This window comes from Rhipicephalus sanguineus, chromosome 1, assembly GCF_013339695.2.
Source record: "Rhipicephalus sanguineus isolate Rsan-2018 chromosome 1, BIME_Rsan_1.4, whole genome shotgun sequence".
In the NCBI taxonomy this organism is placed as follows: Eukaryota; Metazoa; Arthropoda; class Arachnida; order Ixodida; family Ixodidae; genus Rhipicephalus; species Rhipicephalus sanguineus.
Window position 1 is genome coordinate 126,388,688 of NC_051176.1, and position 23,822 is coordinate 126,412,509.

At 39.8% G+C, this 23,822-nt stretch overlaps 1 protein-coding gene across 2 annotated transcripts in view; it reads right to left on the reverse strand.

Annotated features, from left to right (window-relative positions):
- LOC119397500 (cadherin-23) overlaps positions 1–23,822 on the reverse strand; it is an 82,050-nt gene that overhangs the window by 37,874 nt on the left and 20,354 nt on the right. For both annotated transcript variants that reach the window (XM_037664935.2, XM_037664928.2), the window contains exons 18-29: positions 21,808–21,986; positions 21,053–21,179; positions 17,663–17,808; positions 13,867–14,002; positions 13,275–13,505; positions 11,586–11,758; positions 11,287–11,439; positions 8,861–8,983; positions 6,790–6,979; positions 5,538–5,764; positions 4,917–5,117; positions 2,335–2,445 (exon numbers count right to left, since the gene is read on the reverse strand). In XM_037664935.2, coding sequence (XP_037520863.1) covers positions 2,335–2,445; positions 4,917–5,117; positions 5,538–5,764; positions 6,790–6,979; positions 8,861–8,983; positions 11,287–11,439; positions 11,586–11,758; positions 13,275–13,505; positions 13,867–14,002; positions 17,663–17,808; positions 21,053–21,179; positions 21,808–21,986 — 1,997 coding nt within the window. The remainder of the gene's footprint in view (positions 1–2,334; positions 2,446–4,916; positions 5,118–5,537; positions 5,765–6,789; positions 6,980–8,860; positions 8,984–11,286; positions 11,440–11,585; positions 11,759–13,274; positions 13,506–13,866; positions 14,003–17,662; positions 17,809–21,052; positions 21,180–21,807; positions 21,987–23,822) is intronic.

The following is a 23,822-nucleotide window of genomic DNA, read 5'->3' on the forward strand; positions in this document are numbered from 1 at the left end:
TTCTGTCTTTTTTATTTATTTCTATTTATTTCTTCCTCTCTCTTTATTTATTTCTTTCTCTTTCTCGCTCTTTCTATTTTTCTTCCTATTTTTTCCTATTCTCTCTCTCTCTCTCTATTTCTCGCTTGCTTCCTCTTTTTTCTATTTTTATAGTTGGTTTTGTCAGGCCCCTAAAGTGTTCTGCACTTATCATCATCAAGGCGCTTGAAGAACAAGAGGAAGAAGACTTCTCCTTGGCGCGAGCGTGTGCTCAATATGCTACAGATGGCTATGCTATTCGTGGTTTTGCCTGCATTACGCCAAGCTACGACAGCATACGACAGCCTGGCCCCCTAAAGTGCTCCGCACTTAAAAGGAAAACTTTGTTTTAAGGACAAAAAAAATTTTCTTCAACTCTAGAGCAAGTCAAGACCCAGCATAAAAAAATATGGTTGTTGGTTGGCCTTCACCACACAATTTTATGGCAAGAAATATATAAACAGCTGGGCACTGCACTGAAATGCACGAAATAGATCCACTGCGCCCTAACTAAGGGCCAAAAGATGCATTTGTGCAACACATAATTGTGGTTAGGCTCATACTCTGTGTTTACAGCATATCTTATTTTTTTGCATAACCTTTACTTTGCACGAATGCAAGGAATAATATACAACAAACACTATTTTGTCCTGCATTGAAGCCATTGCACCAAACCATCACAAACTTCAGCAAGAAACATTAGGGATGTTTTTAAAAATCATTAAAATTATTTCTTGAGAGATGCAGCAGCATAATCTGCCAAGTGGAGGTGTTATAGTTAATAAATATCATCTTATCATTCTCATTCCAGCGTACCCTGAGCATTGAAGCAGCTCAACGAGAAATAATATAAACATGGCCTCACGAATACGTAACAACTACATTTATTTACAAATGCATCAGAATATTTATCCAACGTAATTTTGTAAAATGCCCGAAAAATGGCTTTTCTGCCATTTCTCGCTGAAATCTGACGGTTCACTGCCTGTGGTACAAAGAAATAACACTTCCTCTAGAAATAAAAAAATTAAGCTTGAGAGAGCAAATTAAAGCGGGAAAGGCAAGGAGCCGAGAGGCAGCAAGCCAGCATGCACTGTGCATGTTGCCTTGTTGCGCTGTACAATTATAAGTGCTCTAATGGAGGTCACGAATATAATTACAGGTCTAATAAACATTTTAGTTGCCCCACCTGAAAAACTACACCATGGGACCCAATCATAAGAAGTAGCATGCATGCACAGAAAAGAAAAATCTGCTAATTTGCTGCATATCAATCATTCAGGCCCAATATTGATGTGGAGGGAAGGGCACAGAGGGAGACATACAAGTGCCCGCTACCATCTGTTTAATGATGGCAGCAAGCTCAGTGCAATGTTCTCCATGAAAGTACACCAGACCATGCAGAAAACTGTGACATCTGTTCACCAAGTCATGATAGAAGTGCTGTGCTGTGACGTACCATACAATGTAAGAATGGCAGACTAAGCTTGTTGGTTTAACATATTTGAAGTTTAAGGCGCGAATGAGACACGGACGAAGATAAGGAACACACACACAGAGTGCCTGAATAGTATAGCAGTGCCGCAAGAACGTCCAGGTCAAAAAGCTAAAAAGTGAAGCTAAGAAGCTTGGTGAGAGTATGAACCTATCAAAGTTGGGGCGCCCATGTGTGTGTTCCTTATCTTCGTCTGTGTCTCATTCGTGCTGAATTTTCGCAAGCATGTAGGCCTAACCCTCTTCTCCCAGAGCCCACTTCGACAACGCAGCTTTCTTGCTGAAAGTACAGAAAAAAAAAATCTTTTCCCCACCGTAGTCTAGCGTAGCGTCCACCGTAGTATAGCTTTCAAACATTTTTTTCTCAGTTCTTCGTTTTGCTGCATTTTTACAGTCTGTGCACTGAAATTTGTGCACTTTATGTAGTCGGATCGTAATGAAATTTGGCATGCTTATAGTTTAACATGTCCTCAGTTCAAAGAAACAACTTTCCAAGCCGTCCACAAGCATATTCAGCAAGATGATTTGATAAGTTTCTTCCTTGAGAATGGTAAAACTGAAACTCAGCATTGGAATTTTTTTCTAGGCTAACACACATATGTTACCCTATGTTTTCTTGCTTTATTGAATTCCTCAATTCATTAGGAGCAATATGAGCTATTTTTTTAGTGTTTTTGGTGCTCACTATTGTTGCCTAAGCTTGCACAAAAATGCACTGTTTTCACAAATACATTAAACTTCAAGTATCACACAAGTTGCAAATGAAATGAACTTTTTAACGTGTGTGAACAAAAGGTTCACTCAGGGGGTACAAACACTTACACGTGATCTTTCAAACTCAGGCTCATTGTCATCAACATCAAGCACCACAACTCTAAGGATCTGGTGTGCCTCTTGAGGGGGAACTCCCATGTCATAAGCCACGACCACTAGCTGTGTGAAAAAGTATCAAAAATGCATATCCACAGTCAGAAACAAACCACATGCATAAATTTCAGAATGTTATAGGGCTGCTATTTACACTAATAACTATCAAATCCTCCAATGTTTTGTAACCTTAATACATATAGGCAGTATTATGTCAGAAACATTGCAATTGACAAATTTTGGCATAATTAACAGTGGTTATCCAGCCAATTTAGGTTTTGGGACAACTTTTGAAGCAGAAGAAAAGCTACTTAGGAGCATTGCTGAAGCAGCAAATAATTTGTTTTTAAGCAATTTCGGAGCAGAAAAAAAGGTGTTTGGGACCACTTGGTACAGCACTAATGTGTAACTATTTGGTGCAGATTCTTATTACTGTGAAAACAGGAAATGCTGCTATAGTGTAGAGAAAGACACAAGGCCAACAGCTATAAAGCAGTGATCAATCAAATCAGGCTTTTCTTCCACATGGTAGAAGCCATGTCACACGGTATGCTGCAAATGGACATTCATTTAGGTAAGCAAGAAAGACTATTGAGATGTATGTTATCTGCCCAGGCATAATAAAGACAAAAACTTTGAGTGCTTTACATGTGTTGAAAGGCATAGATCAAAGTGACAGAAAAGCCTTTCTTCGTTCCTGTAGAGAGATGTGCTACTAGCTTCATTATAATTCACAAGATGTGTAATGTGGTGAAGCATTCATTAGTGACAAAGGCAAACATGACATCTACAGTTTCTGCGAGTGGCATATGTCAAAATGTCACTTCAACCACAAAAGTCAGCCTAACCAAAAAATTCTAACCACAAAAAAAAAAGGGAAATAAAAAGCTTGTGCACCCTATCATTGGCCCAACGTATTCAGGGCAGGTGTTCTCAAACTGATTTCCAAAAAGGATGTTTTAGAATTTCTCAAGCAGTTAGATGAGTGGGACCCCAGCCCCTTTTATACATCCGCAATTTATAGATTTACAGATAAAAATTTGCATCGCCTTCTGCATTTTATGAAGCCATCACATGTCACATCTGCACTTCAGCACCCTGCGAGCAGTGAAAAAAACCATGCAGCAGCAACGCTTAGGACTTTTCAATGTGCAATTCGCGGATCTACAGTGGCCATGCTGAGGGCTTTCAACTTGTACTTGCAAACGTAGTTTTTAACATGTGAGAGGGAAACAACTCAAGAGTTTTGCAATCTAAGGGCCCCTTGTCTGCCTGATTGACAATTGCTGCTAATTAATTAATATATTGGTCATTGAAACAGCTTTTTGTAAGAGACACATGAACGGGCTCACATGTCCCGTGGAAAGAGAGAAAGGGGAGGGGTTCTGCGGCACTCCGGAAAAGCTGTTGGTATTTCTAAAGGCCAGAAAGCATGAAGGAAGGAAAAACTATGAGACAGCATATCGCAACACGACTGAACCCCCCAAAAAATATTGTCAGCCCAACATGTGATCACCACGTCAGAGCAAGTTATCCATGTGATCGCCACGTCAGGCAAAGCTATGGTGGCAAGGCTGAACAAACATTCTCGGTTAATACACTGTTTGTCAGCGCCTCATGTTGGGCTGATACTTGGAGGGAAAGAACGAAGGAAATAGCTTCAAAGACAGTTTGCTTGCAAAGGCTGGCTGCTTGACGTAATGCACTCTCCTAGTTTGCTTCTTCTGCCATGCCAGAAAGTTTGATTACCCCTGATTTAGAATTAGTTGTCTGACAAAGAACATTTTAGGACAAAAACATTTCACTGCTGTGTAAGAAGGTGAAAGTAATGACACTTTGGCACAGTTGATACAAGTTGCACTTGGATTGGCGCAGCAAGGTGCAGATACTAGAACTGTGGACAAATGGCAAAAAAGGCATAGCTGGACCACCACTGATAAACTTGATAGAACTCACGGGACTAGCAAATTGTTTATTAAGTGAGGTTATCCAACAATGCAGCACCAACTAAATGCCATAAATTACACAAAATTGATCTGTTTGCACTGACCAAGTTTTTCATGTATTACAAAACAAATACACATAAACTAATGCTACTTAAATAGGAAAATGAATAAAAGTACCCACAGAAGCCTACATGTCATAGAGAATGGCAGTGAGCAGCGAATATTGCTGGCCAGAGGGGCCAGAAATTGTCAGGTTCATCAGCATCATGAGGTTTGCTGATACAGCTGACACCTTTAAAAGAGGCACTGACATAACAGACCATTGAGTATAAGAGACAACAGTGTGCCTAGACCGAAATAGAGCTTGATCAGAAAATGAGAATATGGTACCCCGCTTATAAGAGACAGCTCACATAAGGGACAAAAGCTGCTTCCCGGTGCGTGTCTCTTATAAAGGGGTTCTACTGTACTATGCTTTCATATTGTCAAGGAACAAGAAGAACAATTGCCAATTCTTAATGTATAATTGCAATGATGACAAATCAACACATTCATGTAAAAAAAGGAAGGAGTAACAAAGCATATGCAGACCGTGTAATTGTCACGCTTCTCCCGATCCAAGACAGCAGTGGTGCTCACGAGGCCAGATGCAGGGTCTATTTCAAATTCTAAGTCTTCACCGACAGCACTGTGTTTGTCAAGAAACTTGTATGCAACCTGGCCGTTTGAAGACAATGCACTGTCTGGGTCGAGAGCCTGAACTTGAAACACTGAAGCTCCAATGGTAACATTCTGCCACAAAAATGAAGTTAAAACACAGGAATGAACAGCGGTTTCTTTCACGTTTCATTCAGTAGGAAATATTGCATACTCAATTCTCACATCCGAAGTATTAACAGGTATTACTCTACTCTATGCAAACAAGACTGTGAATAAACATACATAAGCAATTCATTGATGAAACAATTAATTATCCCTCATTCTTCACCAAAAGAAAGAAGAACAAGCAGGATTTCTTGTATTTTGCTTACTTAAAGAACAGGAGACAAGAACACAGTAATGATAGCTTGACATAATCAAAAAAAGGGCTACAAGCATTACAACCCCAGTAACCATGCATTGTGGTGGTAACCACAATGCATGGTTACAAATGCATGCCTAAAACACTCAAGAGGTTTAATTTCCCAGCATTACTGCCAGTGTTAACCTCACCTCATGCACATAGGCAACTTCACCCATCCGTGGTCGAATAAAACGTGGTATGCCATCATTGGAGGACACGTCTCCTATAATGATAAGTATTTTGACATCTGTGTGAAGCGAAGGGGAGCCACCATCTGTGGCTCGTACTGTTAAGAAGTATGGCTCTGACCGTCCCCTCCCAGAGAGTGGTTGTATCACTGTAATGACACCTGTCTTGTCGTTGATTGCAAAAAGTGCTGAAAATAGAAAAAAAAATGCAAATAAACCTCTGAGTAACACAACCAGCTTCCCACCACAAAAGCCAATAGAAATTTATCCCACATGCAACAGTTTAGCTCCTGCACAACCTTATGAAAACGTTGAGGAGGTACCTTAGAATGTAGCCAAGGTACTATACACTGTTCTTTTCCATTTTACAAATTGTATGTAACAAGAATAAGCTGCGTGAAACTTGTGCTCCAAGTAAAAGATAATTTATCCCTGAAATTCCTTCTAGAAAAAGACTTTTATTTCTTCTAGTATATATATTGCAACATTCTACCATAAAAAAAAAAAAAATTCTGAAATCAAACACTACTGGTTTCTGCATATAGAGCAGAAATATTGCTGAATCTAACAAAGCTATTGAAAAAGCCAAAATAAAATACTAGTTATAACAGCATGCTTCAATTTAGGTCACTGAAGGCAATGCCAAACTACCAAATACTATTATGGTACAAGTGCACAACATCGTGAAGTGGGCACAGTCTTGTGCAATGTGGCATATGGTTCAGGTGGCACCTAAGCCTAAATTTTAACAGAAATACTCAATTTTAGTACTATTTGTTCACACTAAATATGCCCTTTCTATTGATACCCCTGACCATGTTGTAGTTCGTGTCATAAGTATCCAGTGCCATATTAAAGATAAGAGGTTGGATTTGATGTTTCCTTTTTTAAGATATAGATGGCAACTAAAAAAAAAACATATCAACCAACATTGTCTAATACACATGAGAAAGCTTCATACCAATTTAAAAACCCTGATACGCAAAAGGACTGCTATGTTTAATTTTTTGCTAGCAAAAATTACAATGCTTTTTAAGCTGTTACAAGTTTCCGCAGTGAAACTCTAGGCATTTAAGCTGCAAGCTTTAAATGCGAGATTCTCAGCACAACTTTTATGCACTAATTAAACACAGATGTATATAAAATGCATGCAGACAGAACGCTCACAGATACACTTTTTTTAAAAGAAGAGGTTAGAAGAATGTTTACATACTGATGGCTCCGACTTCAGGCTCGTCCACGAAGGAATAACTGACTTCTGCATTGGAACCAGCATCTTTGTCACTCGCTCTAACAGTCAGAATGCTGAAACCTGTTGGAACATTTTCTGGCACAACAGCTGTGTAGCCAGACTGACTGAACTCCGGTGCATTGTCATTCTCATCTTGGATCTTAATCACCACCTTTTCAAAAAATGGCAGAACATTATGCAGAAAGTTAGTTGTAAGGAACTTTTGAATGACTAGTAATTAAATGTTAGACTTAATATCTGTTGGACTTAAACAGGGGACTGTAAGAGACACTACAGTGGGAGAGCTCTGAATTAACTTTAACCATCTAAGGTATTCTGATATGCGCCCAAAGTGCAGCACAAAATAATCTTTTGTACACCACCTCCATCAGAATGTGACTCCTGAGACCAACTATTGAACACACAACATAGAAAACCACTATGAGACTGGTACGTTTGGCTTCGAGCTTCAAGCTTTTTCACTATTTGCACAAGTCATAAGCACACAAATGGAAATACTCAAAATGTTCCAACATATTTGAAAATCATGGATAAATAATAAGCATGATAACACCACAACCACTGTAGTTGCCAGCATTGTTCTAGTTTTCTTTATTTCAAGCACTGACCTTTCAATGGGCCAATATGAAGGCACAATAGGTTTAAAGGGGTCATGAAGCACCCCTTGGGCTTGTTGAAAAAACACATCCTGCGGAAAGCTGACACGGCTATGAACTGCTCAGCCAAATATTGCAGTCGTGCACGCCGCATGAAGGCTACAAGCGGAATGCGAAGTTGCTGTTTCCTCAGGCGCCCTCCTTTCAAACAGAGGCCGGTTCTCACTCTCATCGGTGGGCGGGGTGTCTGCCGATTGACGTCGCGATCTGCATCGCCGCGTCGCAAAAGACATAGCATCCTCGTTGGCCGATAGCCGACGTAAATCAAGAGCGGCGTTTGGATCAGATGTGCTTCTTTCCACGGGGTGCCGCCACTTGCCGGCGCCGCACTCCTCAGTATACGGTAGCCGCGCCCGCGCACGCGGATCACAGCGGGAGAGCGATCGCGTTTCATGACGCGCGCTGACGTAACTTCTTTCCCCCGTGCCATCCCTCCCTGTGTAGCTTCCAGTGCGCTCGTCGGCACGAGGAAAGAGAGAAAGCGCTAAGAGCGTGCGCTTGGGTTGTGCAGAAAATAACTTAATTAATCTGTCAATGTGCTAGCTAACAGATTGTAAATGGCAGTGGCAGTGATAGCAAAGACAAGTGGTAAATTGCGTGGTGTGCATAATTGAATTAATAAATTGATTGCAAAAAGGATAGTGTTTACCTTAGCGGTGGTGTGCGATTACAGAATACGGTGGATAATGGTGCATTTGTTTATCGGTGGAAAAACTTGACTAAATGGTCGTTTAAGAGCCACAGCTCTTCAACACTGTGGAAAAAATAAAGAGTGAGGCTTTACACAAGTCTATATGGTACAAGTATGTTAGTCTGCAGTGGATTCCCTAGAATACAAAACTGCATTTAATGCCCAAATATATATCAGTACAATAAATTAAATGTTTTCAAAATCACTAAGCAGGCTACAACTGCACTGTTTTGTGCAGTCCTTCAGTCTTAATTTTGTTTTTCTGTTTTTAATGCTTTGAAGCCCTCTCTCAATAACTATGTGCTGTTAAAATGTGCTTTTTCACTGTGAAGTGGCAGCAATTTCAGATATCAGAGACTTCTGATAAAACAGACCTCATTCATCAGATTATAAGGGTCTGTTGTAACGAGAGCACCCTTGTTCTCCTTACGTATTCGCACCCTCAGTGCTGCACAGTAGTGACTTCCACAACTGTCTATGGAACTTTTTATCAACAAGAATAAGCAAGTGCAGTTAATGCACGAGTACTTTTCTGTCATAAGTGAATCGGTCCAGCTGCTTGTGCTGTCTAGCTCAAACAGCGCACGTAGCAAAGACGGTTTTCACAGAGGCTAACGTCAATGTACACAAGACTTCAGTGCTCAAAGTGACAAAAGCAGGCACTTTAAGTAAGTAAACAAACTACCAGAACTGATGTTCTGCGCTGGTTTGAGGGTGCCCCTGGGTTGTCAACAGCAGTCACCTGCAGGTTGTATAGAGGCTGCTTTTCCCTGTCAAGTACTGCACCTTCTTGGATTCCAAGGGCACCCTGCATATTTGCAACAGGGTCAGTCAGGCACATAAATTTTTACCAATGCACTCAAGCTTCACCTTTGTGATTGTTACAAATCAAAAAGATCCCCTTCTCACCCCTATTTTAATGTCTCTTAATGTTAGACAGCTTGGCATACAAGCACATCACTGGTGCCAAGGTATTCCATAATGTACTAGAGAGAATCTTCAACATTCTGTCCATGGATGACTGCTCGGCACTTAGACACATGAAAAGAACTGCTTGCAATAGTGGAAACACTGCTGAAAGTAAATGTAGTAAAACATAAGCTCACACGTACATTACAGCCAGTCACAATGTTCCCGGAAAACATTGGTGGGTACAAAAACGTCACAGTGTCAGGGGCGTAGGCAGAAATTTTTTTCGGGGGGGGCACTTCCTTGATCTGTAGTGGGGACGAGCAGGCAGATGTGGTCGAGTGTCATTTCCTGCTCTGTATGCTATGGCAAAAAAAAAATTTCGGGGGGGGGGGGGGGCACGGGCCCGGTGTGCCCTAACGTGGCTACGCCCCTGCACAGTGTATATGCATTCCTGGCCTTAGTGGCTGTTTAGTACTCTAGCGTTACCAAGAAGTCATTAACCAGCCCCTCATATATAATGAGTAACCCACATGCTTCGATGTGTGACTAAATGCATGAAGACAGGAGGCCCACTAAAAATGTTCTAAAAGAAAATACACTAAGCATTGCCTTCATCTGCCATTAACAGTATGTATGATGTTTTACCTCCTAGTGTAACTTCGCTCCTCAAGGTATGTAGGCCTTCTGCCCTATGGAGATATCAGATGGCAGAAGGCCTACATTCCTGTCCCGTTTGCCTGCGCTGTTATCTGATATGAAGTTGTACCAACAAGCTCACGTTCAAACCCTTTTAAAGATCAAAACTTCCCAATTCACTGGAGAGCCATTCCAGTTGCACTGTTCAATAAGACAGAACTTTGCACAACTGTTATAACACACGCTCTAACCACGCAGCTGCTTAATCAAAATTTTCAAAGCCGTTTCAGTGGCAAATATAATGCCCAGGAAGCACAGTTCTGCCAACTAAAAAAGTATGCAAAGAAAGAAACAACTGCTCTATTAGCAGTGCAAAGCATATGTTTCTATACAAAATGATGTGTACTAAATGGTTCCCTTGAACCTAAACTTCAAACAAGATTTATCATGTTATGGGCTAAAACCTGAAGAATGACAAGGATTCTAGCATTCATGCAATGTTGCATTGCTCTTTTTCAATGTCAAAAAGATCTCCCCAACAACTTCAGAGCAGTGAGACCTTCTTGAGTTCAATTATGTGTGCAATATTACATACAACTTGCCCTCACATTATCAAGTTTTGTATGGTGTAGATGTTCTTGCCACAACACACATTTTCTAAAAGTTTAGGGTCTCACTAATACAACTGAGAGCACATACTTAGTACCTTAAATTCCTATACCATGCTTTTTTTTTTACGAAAGGCTAACACAATTTTTTTAAAACTGTCTGTGACATATTGACATACGACACAAATCTGCTCAATGAACTACACTACTTACACAGAAGGCAGACATAACTTATACTGAAAATCAAAATGCATAGTTAATTAGCTAAGAAAATTCAACTATAAATTTCTTACTAATTACAGTAGAATCTTGATGATACACTTCTGTGTAATATGTTTTTCGAGATAGTATGTTTTTGTTCTTTTTTTCTTGGCTAATATCCCATAAGGGCAATGTATTTTTGTACGGTTAATGTGTTTGCATTTTCCCCTGAAATTGGATTTAAAGAACTGCTGAAGTGGGTTTTTAGTGGTATTTCTAAAACTTATAGCTTTATATTACTTAATCGACCTACCTTTTTAGCAAGAAATCTTATTATGCATTGAAGCTCAAAAGTTGCTGGAACAGATATGAACTTCATTGCAAAATTTGGGAATGCATATCTGAAAACTGGTGTCATCTTCATCATTCGTTCCTAGTACTAGGATATGAACTTCAAAGACAGCTACAATTCACAATTTGCAGTATCTGCCATAAAGTAATCAGACCAAAAGTTAATCAGTGATACTTTGCAATTAGCCAAACACTTATTTTGATTTCTTGTGCAAATACTGAGGCCTAGCTGTATGAGTAAAGAATAGGACTTGTGCTACATGTCACAGGTGATTTTTTTTTCATTCTGTCCCCAATTTAAACAAAAAAACAAGCCACAATTCTGACTCAAATGCATAAGATCAATTTCTGTATAGTACCACTGAAAGCAAAAAGAAACAATACATGAAGTGGCAATACATACCGTCGTTTCATTGATACTGAACACATCTGATCCTTCTCCAGAGATGAAATATTGGACAACTCCATATCCTTGTTGTGTGTCCTTGTCAGTTGCAGTGATAAGCAGGATAGTATGAGGGAAGTGCGTGGCCTCTGATACCATTGTTACATATGACTGAAAAAAATAACACATGCATACAGAGACTTACTCATCTGCATAATCATCAACTCATTGAGATAAGACATACAATGTATAGACACTTTTAACTTCCAATAAATGCTTAGAGAAAGAGAGAGAGAGAGAGAAAGAAAGGAACTTACATTTTGTGAAAAAACTGGACTGTTGTCATTAATGTCCTGAACATTAATGATTACTGTAGCAATTGAAGACTTTTGGCTGTTCTTGTCCTGACCAATTATGGCTTTCACATCAAATGCCAACACCTTTTCGGGCAACTCCTCATAATCAAGCCTCTGGTTGAGAGTCACAGCACCTAAAAAATTGAACATTTATTGTTCAAGATGAGAAGGAAGGAGTTTGTTTGTTTTTTAAAATGGAAAATATTGACATGAGAGATTTGTTTTGAACAAACTGAATAAACTGAGGCATAAAAATGCACACTTTTAAGACATAACTGGATACCAGGTATAGGAAAAAAGTTGTTCAGGTCAACTACGTTTTGATGTATGCATTATGTATGTATTTATGTAATTATGTATGTTGTTTTGCTGTAGATAATCGTTGTCACTTTGCAACAATGCTACAAATTTGACGTCGCTGTAGCAAATACAGCAAAAGCTCGTTACTTTGTATTTCACGGGACTGGAAAAAAATGTCAAAGTTATCGAAAGTATCACAAAAACAATAAACAAGAGTCTATTACATCAATGCATTTTCATTTTCTTATTGAATATATAAAAGAGGACATCTTGGCTTAAGACCCCCGTGTCTTAAGCCAAGATGTCCTCTCAACCCATCCCTTATTACCTATCACCACCACCAACACCACTACGCACATGTGACGATGATTTTTTCGCCAGAAAAATGGCTGGCAACTGATTGTTTGTCCATCACAATATAGCAAATGAGTTCTATGCCAGAATGCAGACCATAGCTGAGGCTCTTCATCTTCAACAGCTTCCACCATGTTTGAGTTCTGTGACATGATGCACACACTGCCCGAAGTCAAAATGAAGCTACTAAGTGCCGCATCCGCTGTGGACGAAACCATGGTCGCTAAAGACACGATCATATCGCTCACGTAGTTCTGAAAGTACGCATGCGGCCTACATCCAGAGTCAAAACGAATCTGCTGCTGAATGAAACTGGCTCGCTAATGAACAAACATGGGTGGTGACTACACAGTTTTAAAGGCACGCGGTGAAAATGAAACTACTGCTTGTCACAGCTTTGACCCAGTCACTATCGACGCGATCATAGATAGAGCTCACGCAGTTCGCGTGCATCGAGTAAAAACGAAAGGGAAACAAGTTCCAGCCGCTGAAGCCTTAACTGGTCACCAACAACGCGATTGTGGATGGGGACCATGCCTTTCTGAAGGCCTGCGACTGTTTCGGTTGTCTGCTAACGCCATTTTCGCTCCTTTGCGTGGCACATTTGCGGCGCTTCGTGCACGCCACGCTCTGAGGATTGTTTGAATTAATTAGGTTGCAACCAATATGACCGAATCAACAACAGTTTGATGCTATTCAACAATGCATATGCTTGCCAGGACCAGAGAACATATCCGAATTATCCGATCATTCAAATTGACGAGGGTCAAAATAGCAAGCTTTTACTGTAGTCTGAATTTTTCTTCCTCGTTACTAAAACACAAACACAGAGTTCCAGGTAAGATTTAATTTTTTTTTTTCAGATAAACAAAATTCAGGTCAGAAAAGGTTAAAATCTGTACTAAGGTAACGCTTGCAGTCACTTAAATGTGAGACCCACCAAGTTACAATTCAATATGAAATCAGTAATCAACTTAAAAGATGCACTGCACCCACCAGATATTGGGCTGACTGAAAAGAAGCTTCCTTGGTCAGACTCTGGGATCTTTGCAAAATTGGCGACAGCAGCATGAGTGAGGGGATCACGGGCTGTGACCGTAAATATAGTGGAGCCAACCGTAGATTCTTCAGGAACAGTGATCTCAATTTTTGGGTTTGCAGGAGTCCATGGAGGGGCGAAAATTGGATTACTCTCACTGTGTGCTTGAATGTATACAGTGACTTCCACTGCAAAGGAACGCAAGAAAGCACACAATGAAGGACAGGACCTAATTACCTTTGTTTGTTCCACAACACACCACAAAATTCCACAAACTTCCACAAAATTTGGACCATAGCCACCACCCATTTTCTGACTAATAACAACGTTCTCTCAAAAACAGGAATCATGATGTGTACATTCTGAGCCAAGATCTCAGCAAGCTAGCAAAGCGAAAAGAAAATTTCATTACACACTACTGTCTTTTACATTGCTAGACAAAAATTAAATGACTCCTTTAAACAAGGACAAAAACTGTATTTCCTAGCTTTTCAAACGTGTTTAAAAGGGAACATACACATACATACATGCACCCATACACACACCCACCTGTAGTTTTCTGAGGCTGAATGGCCCCATTTTGATCGACAGCAGCCACATTAAATGTAATTACTGACGCTGCATTGTAATCCAAAGGACTGTTTACCGTAATTTGACCTGTCACTCCATTGATACGAAAAGCATTCTGTAAAAAAAGAAATACACTAAATTAATGATCTCACTCCTGGCGATCTCCTTGAGCAAATTTCTAATGTCAAACATGGCAATATGCATCACAGTTGCACATTACTTGACATGCTAACCAAAAGGCACAAAAAAAAAAGGAAATATGTCTTCTTTCTGCTTTGCAATGCTCAGGTCATTTATATCTCTGAAGTTTATGCCCATCACTTTTTGTTCCCTCATTTGTTATTCAATCCTTAATTAAAGGGACACTAAAGGCAAATATTAAGTCGACGTTGATTGTTGAAATAGCGGTCCAGAAACCTCGTAGTGCTACTTTTGTGCCAAGGAAGTGCTTATCTTGAAATAAAATCACGTTTTAGTGGTCCACATCGCGTTAGTGCACTTCAAATCACCCGCCTGAAAGCGGTCTTTCTCCCGTCACTGTTGCCGTGCCCAACGTTGTCCGCCTTTACTGCGTGGCGGCGTGTACTGGCAGCGTGCACAATTCGGGCATCCAGCAACATAACATGCATGCGGCATTTTGTCAAATTTTCTGTCAGAGCGACTTTCATGAGCGCGCAAAACACACGCGGCAGTACGTGATACCGAAACTACCACTGAGACGCGACCGCGTGAGCGAAGCAGGGCGCCGGGCGAAGCGCAGTTCGGCAAAAACGGAACCTTTGAACCATGCGCGCCATTCCCCATAGCAATGCCAAAGAGGTTCTTTTTTCCATGAATCGAACAGAAATGAACAAGCAGCATTTTCTTACGTCTCTTGATGCACAGAAGATTCTTTTTTTATTGCAGCTAGTTTGATTACGAGTGATTAATTGTAGTCGGACTCTCTCACGTCATCGGGATCATTTCCAAAATGTCCCGTTCGTGGCGCTCATCGTGTGATACATTTGGCTTAATTTCTCGGTAAGTAGGGCACTGCTGTTGATAATATTGCCATTTTAGACGTTGTCATACATTGAGCTTTCACTCTGACATAAATTGTTATTTGCCTTTAGTGACCCTTTAACTTGCTTTCAAGTTTATTTGTTATCTTTCAAGTGTATCTCATGGATGAGTACTGGCATAATACTTTATCATATGCTCTGATTTTGAACGAAGAAGCTGGATGATAATCACAAGCTCCTCTTTCCACATCAGGTAACTGATCATTACTTACGCCTTTCACTGACATTACGTTGACATTATTATATAACCTTCAAGCCTTCTCTGCCAATTGCCAATTTAGGTATTCAGCAGTTATAAGTCATCTGTAGCATCACAGAGCAAGAGGACTTCCCATATACTAGTACACTCAAGCTTCATTATAACGAAGTTGCATCTTACACGAAAATAACTTCGTTATATCTGAAAATTCGTTATAAACATATATTCCCACCACTGTATGTATTACAAGACTATTTCTTTATTTACTTCGTTATAACCGATATTTCGTTATGTCTGTGTTTGTTATATCGAGGTTTCAGTGTATGCCATTTCTTGCTAATAACTGGTGTGTGTGTGTGTCCCAACACATACTTAGCAGTAATTTTAAGAAGCAAGAGCATATTTGCATCCACCACAGATGTAAATTTTACGCACACTGTAAACTTTACCACCGTCCTTAGCATTTCATGTTGGATAGCAAGAAATTACTTATAAAAGCAAGAATGGTCTAGTTTATACAATATTGCAGTCTTTGGGGATGGCCCAGGTTGCAATGAAACAGCTTGTAATGTTTTATTAATCAATCGGTCAATCAGTTTTTACTGTGCATTATACGTGTAATGACTGGTTATTGTTGTACAGGTAGGACCTCAGAGCCCTTTCAACAGTTGTAGCAGGGGTTTGTTTTTTAACAAAAGTGGTTAGTATTGAACTACAAGGCAAATAAGTACAAAGAAATACAAATAAATACAAATGCTACAATAGCTTTGTTACAAATGCATGAAAAACGTTTTTTTTTTGTTAACTCGGTGATTCTTGTATGTTATGTAGGTTAAAGTGAAAAAGTTGCTTATGTGAACAAAATTATGCAGATGACGTGATCCGTAGTTAGTCCTTATGGATATAATGGTGCAGCTAAGGTAGAACGTAGTGAGTATTATCACAGTAAAATAAATCAGAAATATTTTCTCTCGCTCTCATCACAACACTGTCATCACTGCCACACTATCGTTATCGCCTTGCTGCTGCCACTACACACATGCTTATGTTATAACACAGTTGTTTGCTTTGCATACACAAGTTGGTCAATGTAGTAAAGATTTTATCATCAGCATCAGCAGCAGCAGCCTGACTGTGCCCACTGCAGGGCAAAGGCCTCTTCCATGTTCCGCCAATCAACCCGGTCCTGTGCTTGCTGCGGCCACGTTATACCCACAAACTTCTTAATCTCATCTGCCCACTTAACTTTCTGTCTCCCCCTCACATGTTTATGGAACCACAACAACAATTTATGGAACTGCAAACAATGCTGGATAGTCAGCTATCTAAAAAAAATACTCAGCAGAACAACTTCCACAGTGAGTGTTCGACTGATTGAAGATGTTTTTTTGGTATCACTTGTGACACATGGCATTTTTCTAATCTTGCAGGTGGATTTCTGGAAGAACTGATAATTACCTACATTATAGAATGCAATGTCCAGGTAGATAACTTTTTAAAAAATCACTAATTAAATTATTCAATCTAGGGGAACGGAAAAAAGAGCGAGTTGGCAAGGATTCAGTTTTATATGTAAGCCATAGAAAACAGACACAAAACAGTACAAAATGGTCAGGACGGAGGCATTTGCACTGTCCTTTGCATTCCTGTGTCCACATTTTCTATGGCCAGCTTTTCAAACCATGAGTCACTTTAGCACATAAGCTAACCTCAATATGGTGAACGTGGATTACACAATTTTATTTTACAGGTTTGTCTAACAATTAAAAATTTTGTGCTACCACATAACTCATTAATTACCCTTGTAGGCTTCAACACACATTTATTTTTTTATTTTTTGTGCATTGTATGAATTTTCGAGTGTAATAGTTTGCTCAGAAGTGTAAAAGTTCCTTCAAGAAGAAAGAACAAAACAAAATTAGGCAGTAAAATAAACAGCAATGTGTTCAGAGAAATTAAGTCCCTTCACCTGCAAGCTCTTGATGCAATAACTACTATCGTGATGAAAGGAATGTGAACAGCAGAAAGCGTGGCTTTAGGCCCAGTCGAACTCTGACGTGCCTTGACTGTCACTAAGCGAATCTGTGCTTTGAGCCAACATCACTGTAACAATACAATCTTGCTCCGGCTAGCACTATCGCACCACATGTGCTTATCTGCCAGTCATGTCTCGCACTCAGAGCACACATGTGGTGCAATAGCCCCAGCCAGAGCAAGATTGTAGTGCTATGGTGATGCCGGCTCAAAGCACAGATTCGCCTAGCGACAGTCAAGGCACGTTGGAGCTCGACTAGGCTTAAAGCCCCGCTATCTGCTGTTCGCATTTCTTTTCATTGCGATAGTTCATCAGAACTATAAATAAAATTTTAGCTTGAAAATTTTCAAAGCTTGCACCCTCTTATTCAATACTGTTCTGAACTTGAAAATACCTAGTTGTATTTGCGATAGAAAATGTAAACAAGACATCATACTGCGCATGCACACATCTGCAATTGTGGCTTTGTGGTATACACACCTTATAGTTATACGTGATGGTTGAAGTGACTAAGGATCCAGTCTTGTCCCTTGCTATGATGGGTTCTTCAATGTCATACCGCACCTTAGCCCCAACATCAGGATCGACGGCTGTCACATTCAAGACCTCACGTCCAACTGGTAGACCTAAAGGGACAACAAAAATGGGGGGGGTGGCAGCAGGGACAACAGAGAAATGAAAGCCAAGATAAGCCTAGCACATTTTAAATAAAAATTTCATATCTCTCATTTTTCAGGGCACAATGAAAAAGTATGAAGGCACAATTTTGCTAGCATAAGATTATAAATGTTTCACTAAACAGATATATGGCAGCCTTTATCTGCATTTATTCACACATATTAGCCAGTAGCTAATGACAAGTGAAGCTTACTGTAAATCACAAGGCATATTTTGGTTACAATAGAGCAACAGCAATTTCATTTTCAGTGTCTTTTCATGAATTATGACTATGCATATCATGTAAATTTCATTTTTTTACCTTCACTTTAACCATTACAGACAAATATAAAAGCACACAATCACAAGGAAGTCAAGAAGTGAGAACTACAAGTGAGATCTCCTAAGAATGAATCCTTATTAAATACAAAATAGTGCGAGTCTTACATGTAAACAAGATGAAGATGAACTGTAAATGTATGTCAGTAAGAAAATGACAATAGGGTGTATACAGGAAAATACATATCACAGAGAGATAAATTAGAATTAATTTACAGGATGAAAAAAATATGCAGAATAAATATTAATGATCATATACTGCAATGGAATTTATAGAGACGCAGACCCAGCCATGAAAAATGGTGCAAACAACAAAACAAGGTTACAATGATAACATTGAGATAGCAATAGCCCACAATGAAGAAATATGGTAAAGAAGTGCAAAAAAGGGCAGTGCAATTTAATTTTCATTAATGCAGTGAAAAACTAAGTAAATGTAACAATACTGACATACATTATGCTCTCATTATAATAAAGTCACTTTGTTTGCAGTTTTTTGTGCTTCCAGCTACAGTGTGGACATCTTAGAATGATTTATTCAAAGTAAAGTGGTGCCAGGCTATGCAAGGTATTAAGTCTGTTAAAACTACATTATATGCTTGTAAACAATCAGAAAGTCATGCCAATCATGGGTACTTGCAAACATAAAACCTTTGACGCGGCAACCTTGGCCACTAGATGTAGGACTGCAATGTACTTGGTTAGTTTGTCCAGATGTGAAAACCCTAGTCAATACAGGCTCGCTATGATACATTCCAAACAGTTGTAATATGATACTCTCCTCATCATTTGATGCTCAAAGTTCAACACTTTGGAACACTGAATACAGTCAAACCTGCATATATCAAACTCGCACAAATACGAAAATTAGTTCGATATATCGTATAATTCGATATAGAACTTTTGAAAAATTTACCGTATTTTCGTTGCCAAAGTTGGCTTTGCAAAACTGCTTCACGATAATGCAAGGAAGCCGGCTTGACAGCAATACGCAGGGACCTTTCTTTTAGTCCTTATTTTCCTGCAGTTTTATTTTGGGGTGCAGGTTATATGCAGGGGTGCATTATACACGACAAAATACGGTATCGATGTGAGCAGCGCCTCAACATCTTCATACGCAGCTGTGCATATACTCGTCGGGCGCCGGAAGCCTCTAGTCCGGCTTGGCCCTTATGTCAGCCTTGTTCTTCATTATCGTATTCAACGTGCTTCTTGAGATGCTGTACGCAGCGGCGACGTCAGACTTCTGTTCACGTTCGATAGTGTTGATCATCGCCAGCTTTGCGGAGAAGAGCGTTCTTCCGTTTTCACCGCAGCCATCGCGTTAACAAAAGGAGCGGAGAATCGCGGAGAAGCGAATGGCGACCCCAACGACCACGTACGATGGGCCAACAGGCACGCCAGAAAGGATCATATGAGAAAGCTCGTGACGGCAAGCGGTAGTTTCTACTCGTTCTGCGTGGCGCCCTACTAACGACACCCCTTGCTCTCCCGAATGCATGCAGGAAAGTCCGCTTCCGTGAGGGAAACTCAACCTCTTGTGAGGGAAAGCCGACTTCCAGGGGCGTTTCACACTGTCTGATGGTCGATATATGACGTGTTCTGGCTATTTTTGTTCGATGTAGCCGCAGGTTTTCCCATGCATTGACGTTAAAGCATTGTCATGTTCGAAATTATTTCCATATAAAGGATAATTCAATTTATCCGAGTTCGATATAGTCAGGTTTGACTGTAGTTCTGCATCAAACTTTATTTATGCAAAGACTTGATTACAAATGCAGACATTGCAAAATAATTCTTCCTTTCTAATCAGAAACCCTAGGAATGCTCACACTGGTATACTTCACGCCATTTTCAGAAAATGAATTGCAGGTAGGTAAATTACGTGGTGCAAAGAAAGCTTTTCTCAAAAACTGCATTTCCCACTTATTTTTGCACTCTGTCCTTGTTGTGCATAACTTATTCAATGTCATCATAAGAACAAGTTGCTCACGCGGGTGATTTTCCAGTCACTAAACTGAATATTCACTAGAATATGGAACAGCATAGGGCACAGCAGACATCAAGTCTAAAGTGTGAAATGAAATTTATGGAGTTATGTACATGAATGTATATGAAGTGTGTAACAGTTGCGTTGCATTTCAAAAAAAGAAAATCTGATTTTCATTTGCACTGGTGCATTTAAAGCACAAGAAGTAACAAAACTGTGCAGAGAGTCTATGTTTTTGTGGACTTCCTCTGGCACAGCTCATTGCTGAGACACGAAGTCTTGCAACTTTCCATGGCAGCCTCGGCTAGAGTTGCAGAATTTAAATGTGCCTATGCCATTGCATCTTTCTCATCGTACTATTCTACGAGATGAACACCGGAAACAACCAGAAACAATTTCCAGATCTGATAGTTCAGAAAAGGTAACGCGCTCACTCTCACACTGCACACAACCCTTAAACGAAGCGTTGCTATCTACATCCACCTGGTGACAGACCTTTGTCCTTATCGCGGAGGATCAACCACCTCGTCACACTGTTCTTCTTGCTCACTTTCACCACACAGTGGGGAAAGACCTAATATATGCTAGCAGTTCCGCTGACGGGGTGATATGAGGGCGACGGACATCAGCTATGCCAGCATTAAAGAACGCAAAACTTTTTTTTAAGTGATTTCAAGAAACAACCCAGGTACACTGTTGAAGTTTGTTCAACTGAAATATTTGCTAATCAAAAATTCGTTTAACTGAAAAATGTTTGCATAGAATGCACAGGAAAATCGCTGGGGATTTTCTAAAAGTTCATTATTCTAAAATATTCGTTAAACTGACGTTCGTACATTTGAGAGTTTACTGTAATTATGACTTCCTAAAAGAAGTGAGCATACTTTCAGTAACCCAGTGGACATAGTTGTCCTTTGCAAAAACAGGTGGCTTGTTGTTGACATCCTGCACGGAGACTGTCACTGTGGTAAAGGCTTTCTGTGGTACCACACCTCCGTCAACAGCGTACACCTGCAGATATATAAATATACAAATGTTTCAACAGATCTATTCCACACCCTGCTTAGAGAGTATCCTGTCAGAATGCAGTAACCTCTGTCAAGAACAGAATTCGTGGGCATGTGCTCATCAGCAGAACAAACATTACACGTGTGAAGTCACTGTGGTGGGCAACTTTTCAATATGTGCTAACAATAGTGAACAGCATTATCTGCACACTTTTCTACACATCATTCAATGTGCATAGTCAAGCTATTTTCAATATATAGTATATGTTTGTACACTAGGTTCCTGCTGGCTAGAAAACTCTAGACACTAACCCACACGATGTGCAGACAGTGTCAGTGAAATATTTTCTGCATAGCAGTTTGATGTTCTTATAATTATCATGTTTATAAGTAGCAAATTTTCAGTTTTACACAACCAGCTTTCACTGTGAAGTGTCTTTTCTTGCAGATTAACATGACCATGTTTCCAAAGACAAAAGAAATAGGTAAACAGTACATAGTCATATAATGAATGAGCTGTTGCTTGCTTGACAAACACATGCAAGCCGGACTGCCCAAATTAGCATGCATTTATAGGTACATGCACAGTCTGCATACAAAGCGTACAATGTGACAAGGAGCACAAAACTTACCACAATGTGGTATGAGTCTCCATTCAACTCTCTGTCCAAATTTGCATTTGATGATGTACTGAGGATCCCCGTCAGTTTGTTGAGAACGAAGTTGTCCCTGGCACCAGAATCAATGTAGTAGCTGATGTTGCCATCTGGGCCATCTGGGTCAGTAGCCACCAACTGGAGAACAGTAGTTCCTGTAAAAAATGCGACACCGTTATGTATGACAAGAAGAAGAGGAAAGCCCACAAGAGTTACATACGCCCCAAAATTGTGTGGTGCCTTCGTCCAAGTATAGCACATGAAATGTTTTATAAAAAATATGCAAAATGCCCAGCTTACCAAGTTACCTAGGATCTGAAAGCCTCACATGTGGTTGTAGTAATTATGCCACTGTTTTTTTAAAGGGAGATTTCAACGGTACAAAGAGAGTGAAACCATAGAATGCAACAGCCTTATTAAGGTCCTTTTGCTTGCCGCTGTTACAAAATAGGTAGGAGTGCAAGCAAAAACTAAAATTCATACAGCAGTGCAGCAATACCTGTATCACAAGGAGTACTTTAAAGGTCGTGGATCAGGTAAGCAATCACTGTTAAGTTCAGCCACATGTTCTCTGCAATGCATGAAACATTTATATTTTTTGAAATATGATTGCTCTCATGCAGTATCAGGCCTTATTTTGTAATGATTAATTTCCCCCTTGTTTTTTGTTTTTTTGTCTTAATGCTCATCATCCTAGGCCTATTATATGTCCACTGCAGGACGAAGGCTACTCACAATGATCTCCAAACACCCTGTCCTGTACGAGCAGACTGCACTTTATGCCTGCAAACTTAATTTCATCACCCCACCTAGCTCTCTGCTGTCCTCGGCTGCGTTTCCTATCCCTTGCTATTCATTTGCTGCTCTAGGTGATGCACGGACAAAAGCCATTGAATGCAAGGAACATTCAAAAGCTTGGACTTTGAAACAGCAGAGGTTTTTTTTGTACGCACTAATCAAAAGGAATCCAAAGCTGGACAGCATAAACCAATACAGGTTCTGTCTAATGACTACGTTCTTTTTTTCTTTTTCTCCACCGATAATATGAAGCCTAGAAATAAGAGTCAGTCAATATAGCATCCACCTCAGCCACATGCAAATTATTTGTAAACCAATGTAATGGAGAACAGAGACATTACTTGGAGGGCACAGAAGAAGACAAAGACGAGCAGCTGGTGCCTTCAGCTCAGTGGGCATGAGACATCAGCTGCCGTACTAGAGCTGAATCCACAAGCTCATTTCTCTACACAAGTCAAGCACAGCAACAAAGATGATGGATCCCATGCTCAAATGAGGAATAAGTTTGGGCTAATACACTGATTGCAAGAAAAGAAGAATGGCAAGTAGAGATGTGTTCCCTGCTACGTGCACATTCTGTGTACAAGCACAGTAATGGCATTCAGATTACATGGAGAAGACTGCTTAAAGAGTTTTGAACATTATTTATAGATGTTCAAAACACATTTCTAATCCTCTCTTTCAAAACGAGGTTATTTGCTACTCCATTCATAATCATAGATGAGTTTCAAATACATATAGAATGAGTGAATGCCCTCATCTGTGAGATCACTCACACAGATGAAGCCAGTGAACAAGAAAATACAATTTATAATGGCACTTTTTTCCAGTGCACATCAAGATTATGCATACATGAAAACAATGAAAAGTTAATGAAATGATGAAATGAGTTTCTTTCTTTACCTTTTATTTTTAATAATCTTGGCATATGCTGGAATTCGCTACATTTATTCTGGCTTATTTTAGACAATGTCAGTAGATTTATGATGTGGTGTCTTTCTAAACAATCTGTGACTATGCACAGCACAATTAATGCACCCACATATGCACACCCACACATTTGTGCATGCATAAATACTCTAAGAAAGGATCATGAAAATAGAACAAAATGAACACAGCAATTTTGTTCATTTTATCCTTCTTTCGTGTGCTTAACAAATTCATCATGGTCTGATCAACACATATAGCAAGCG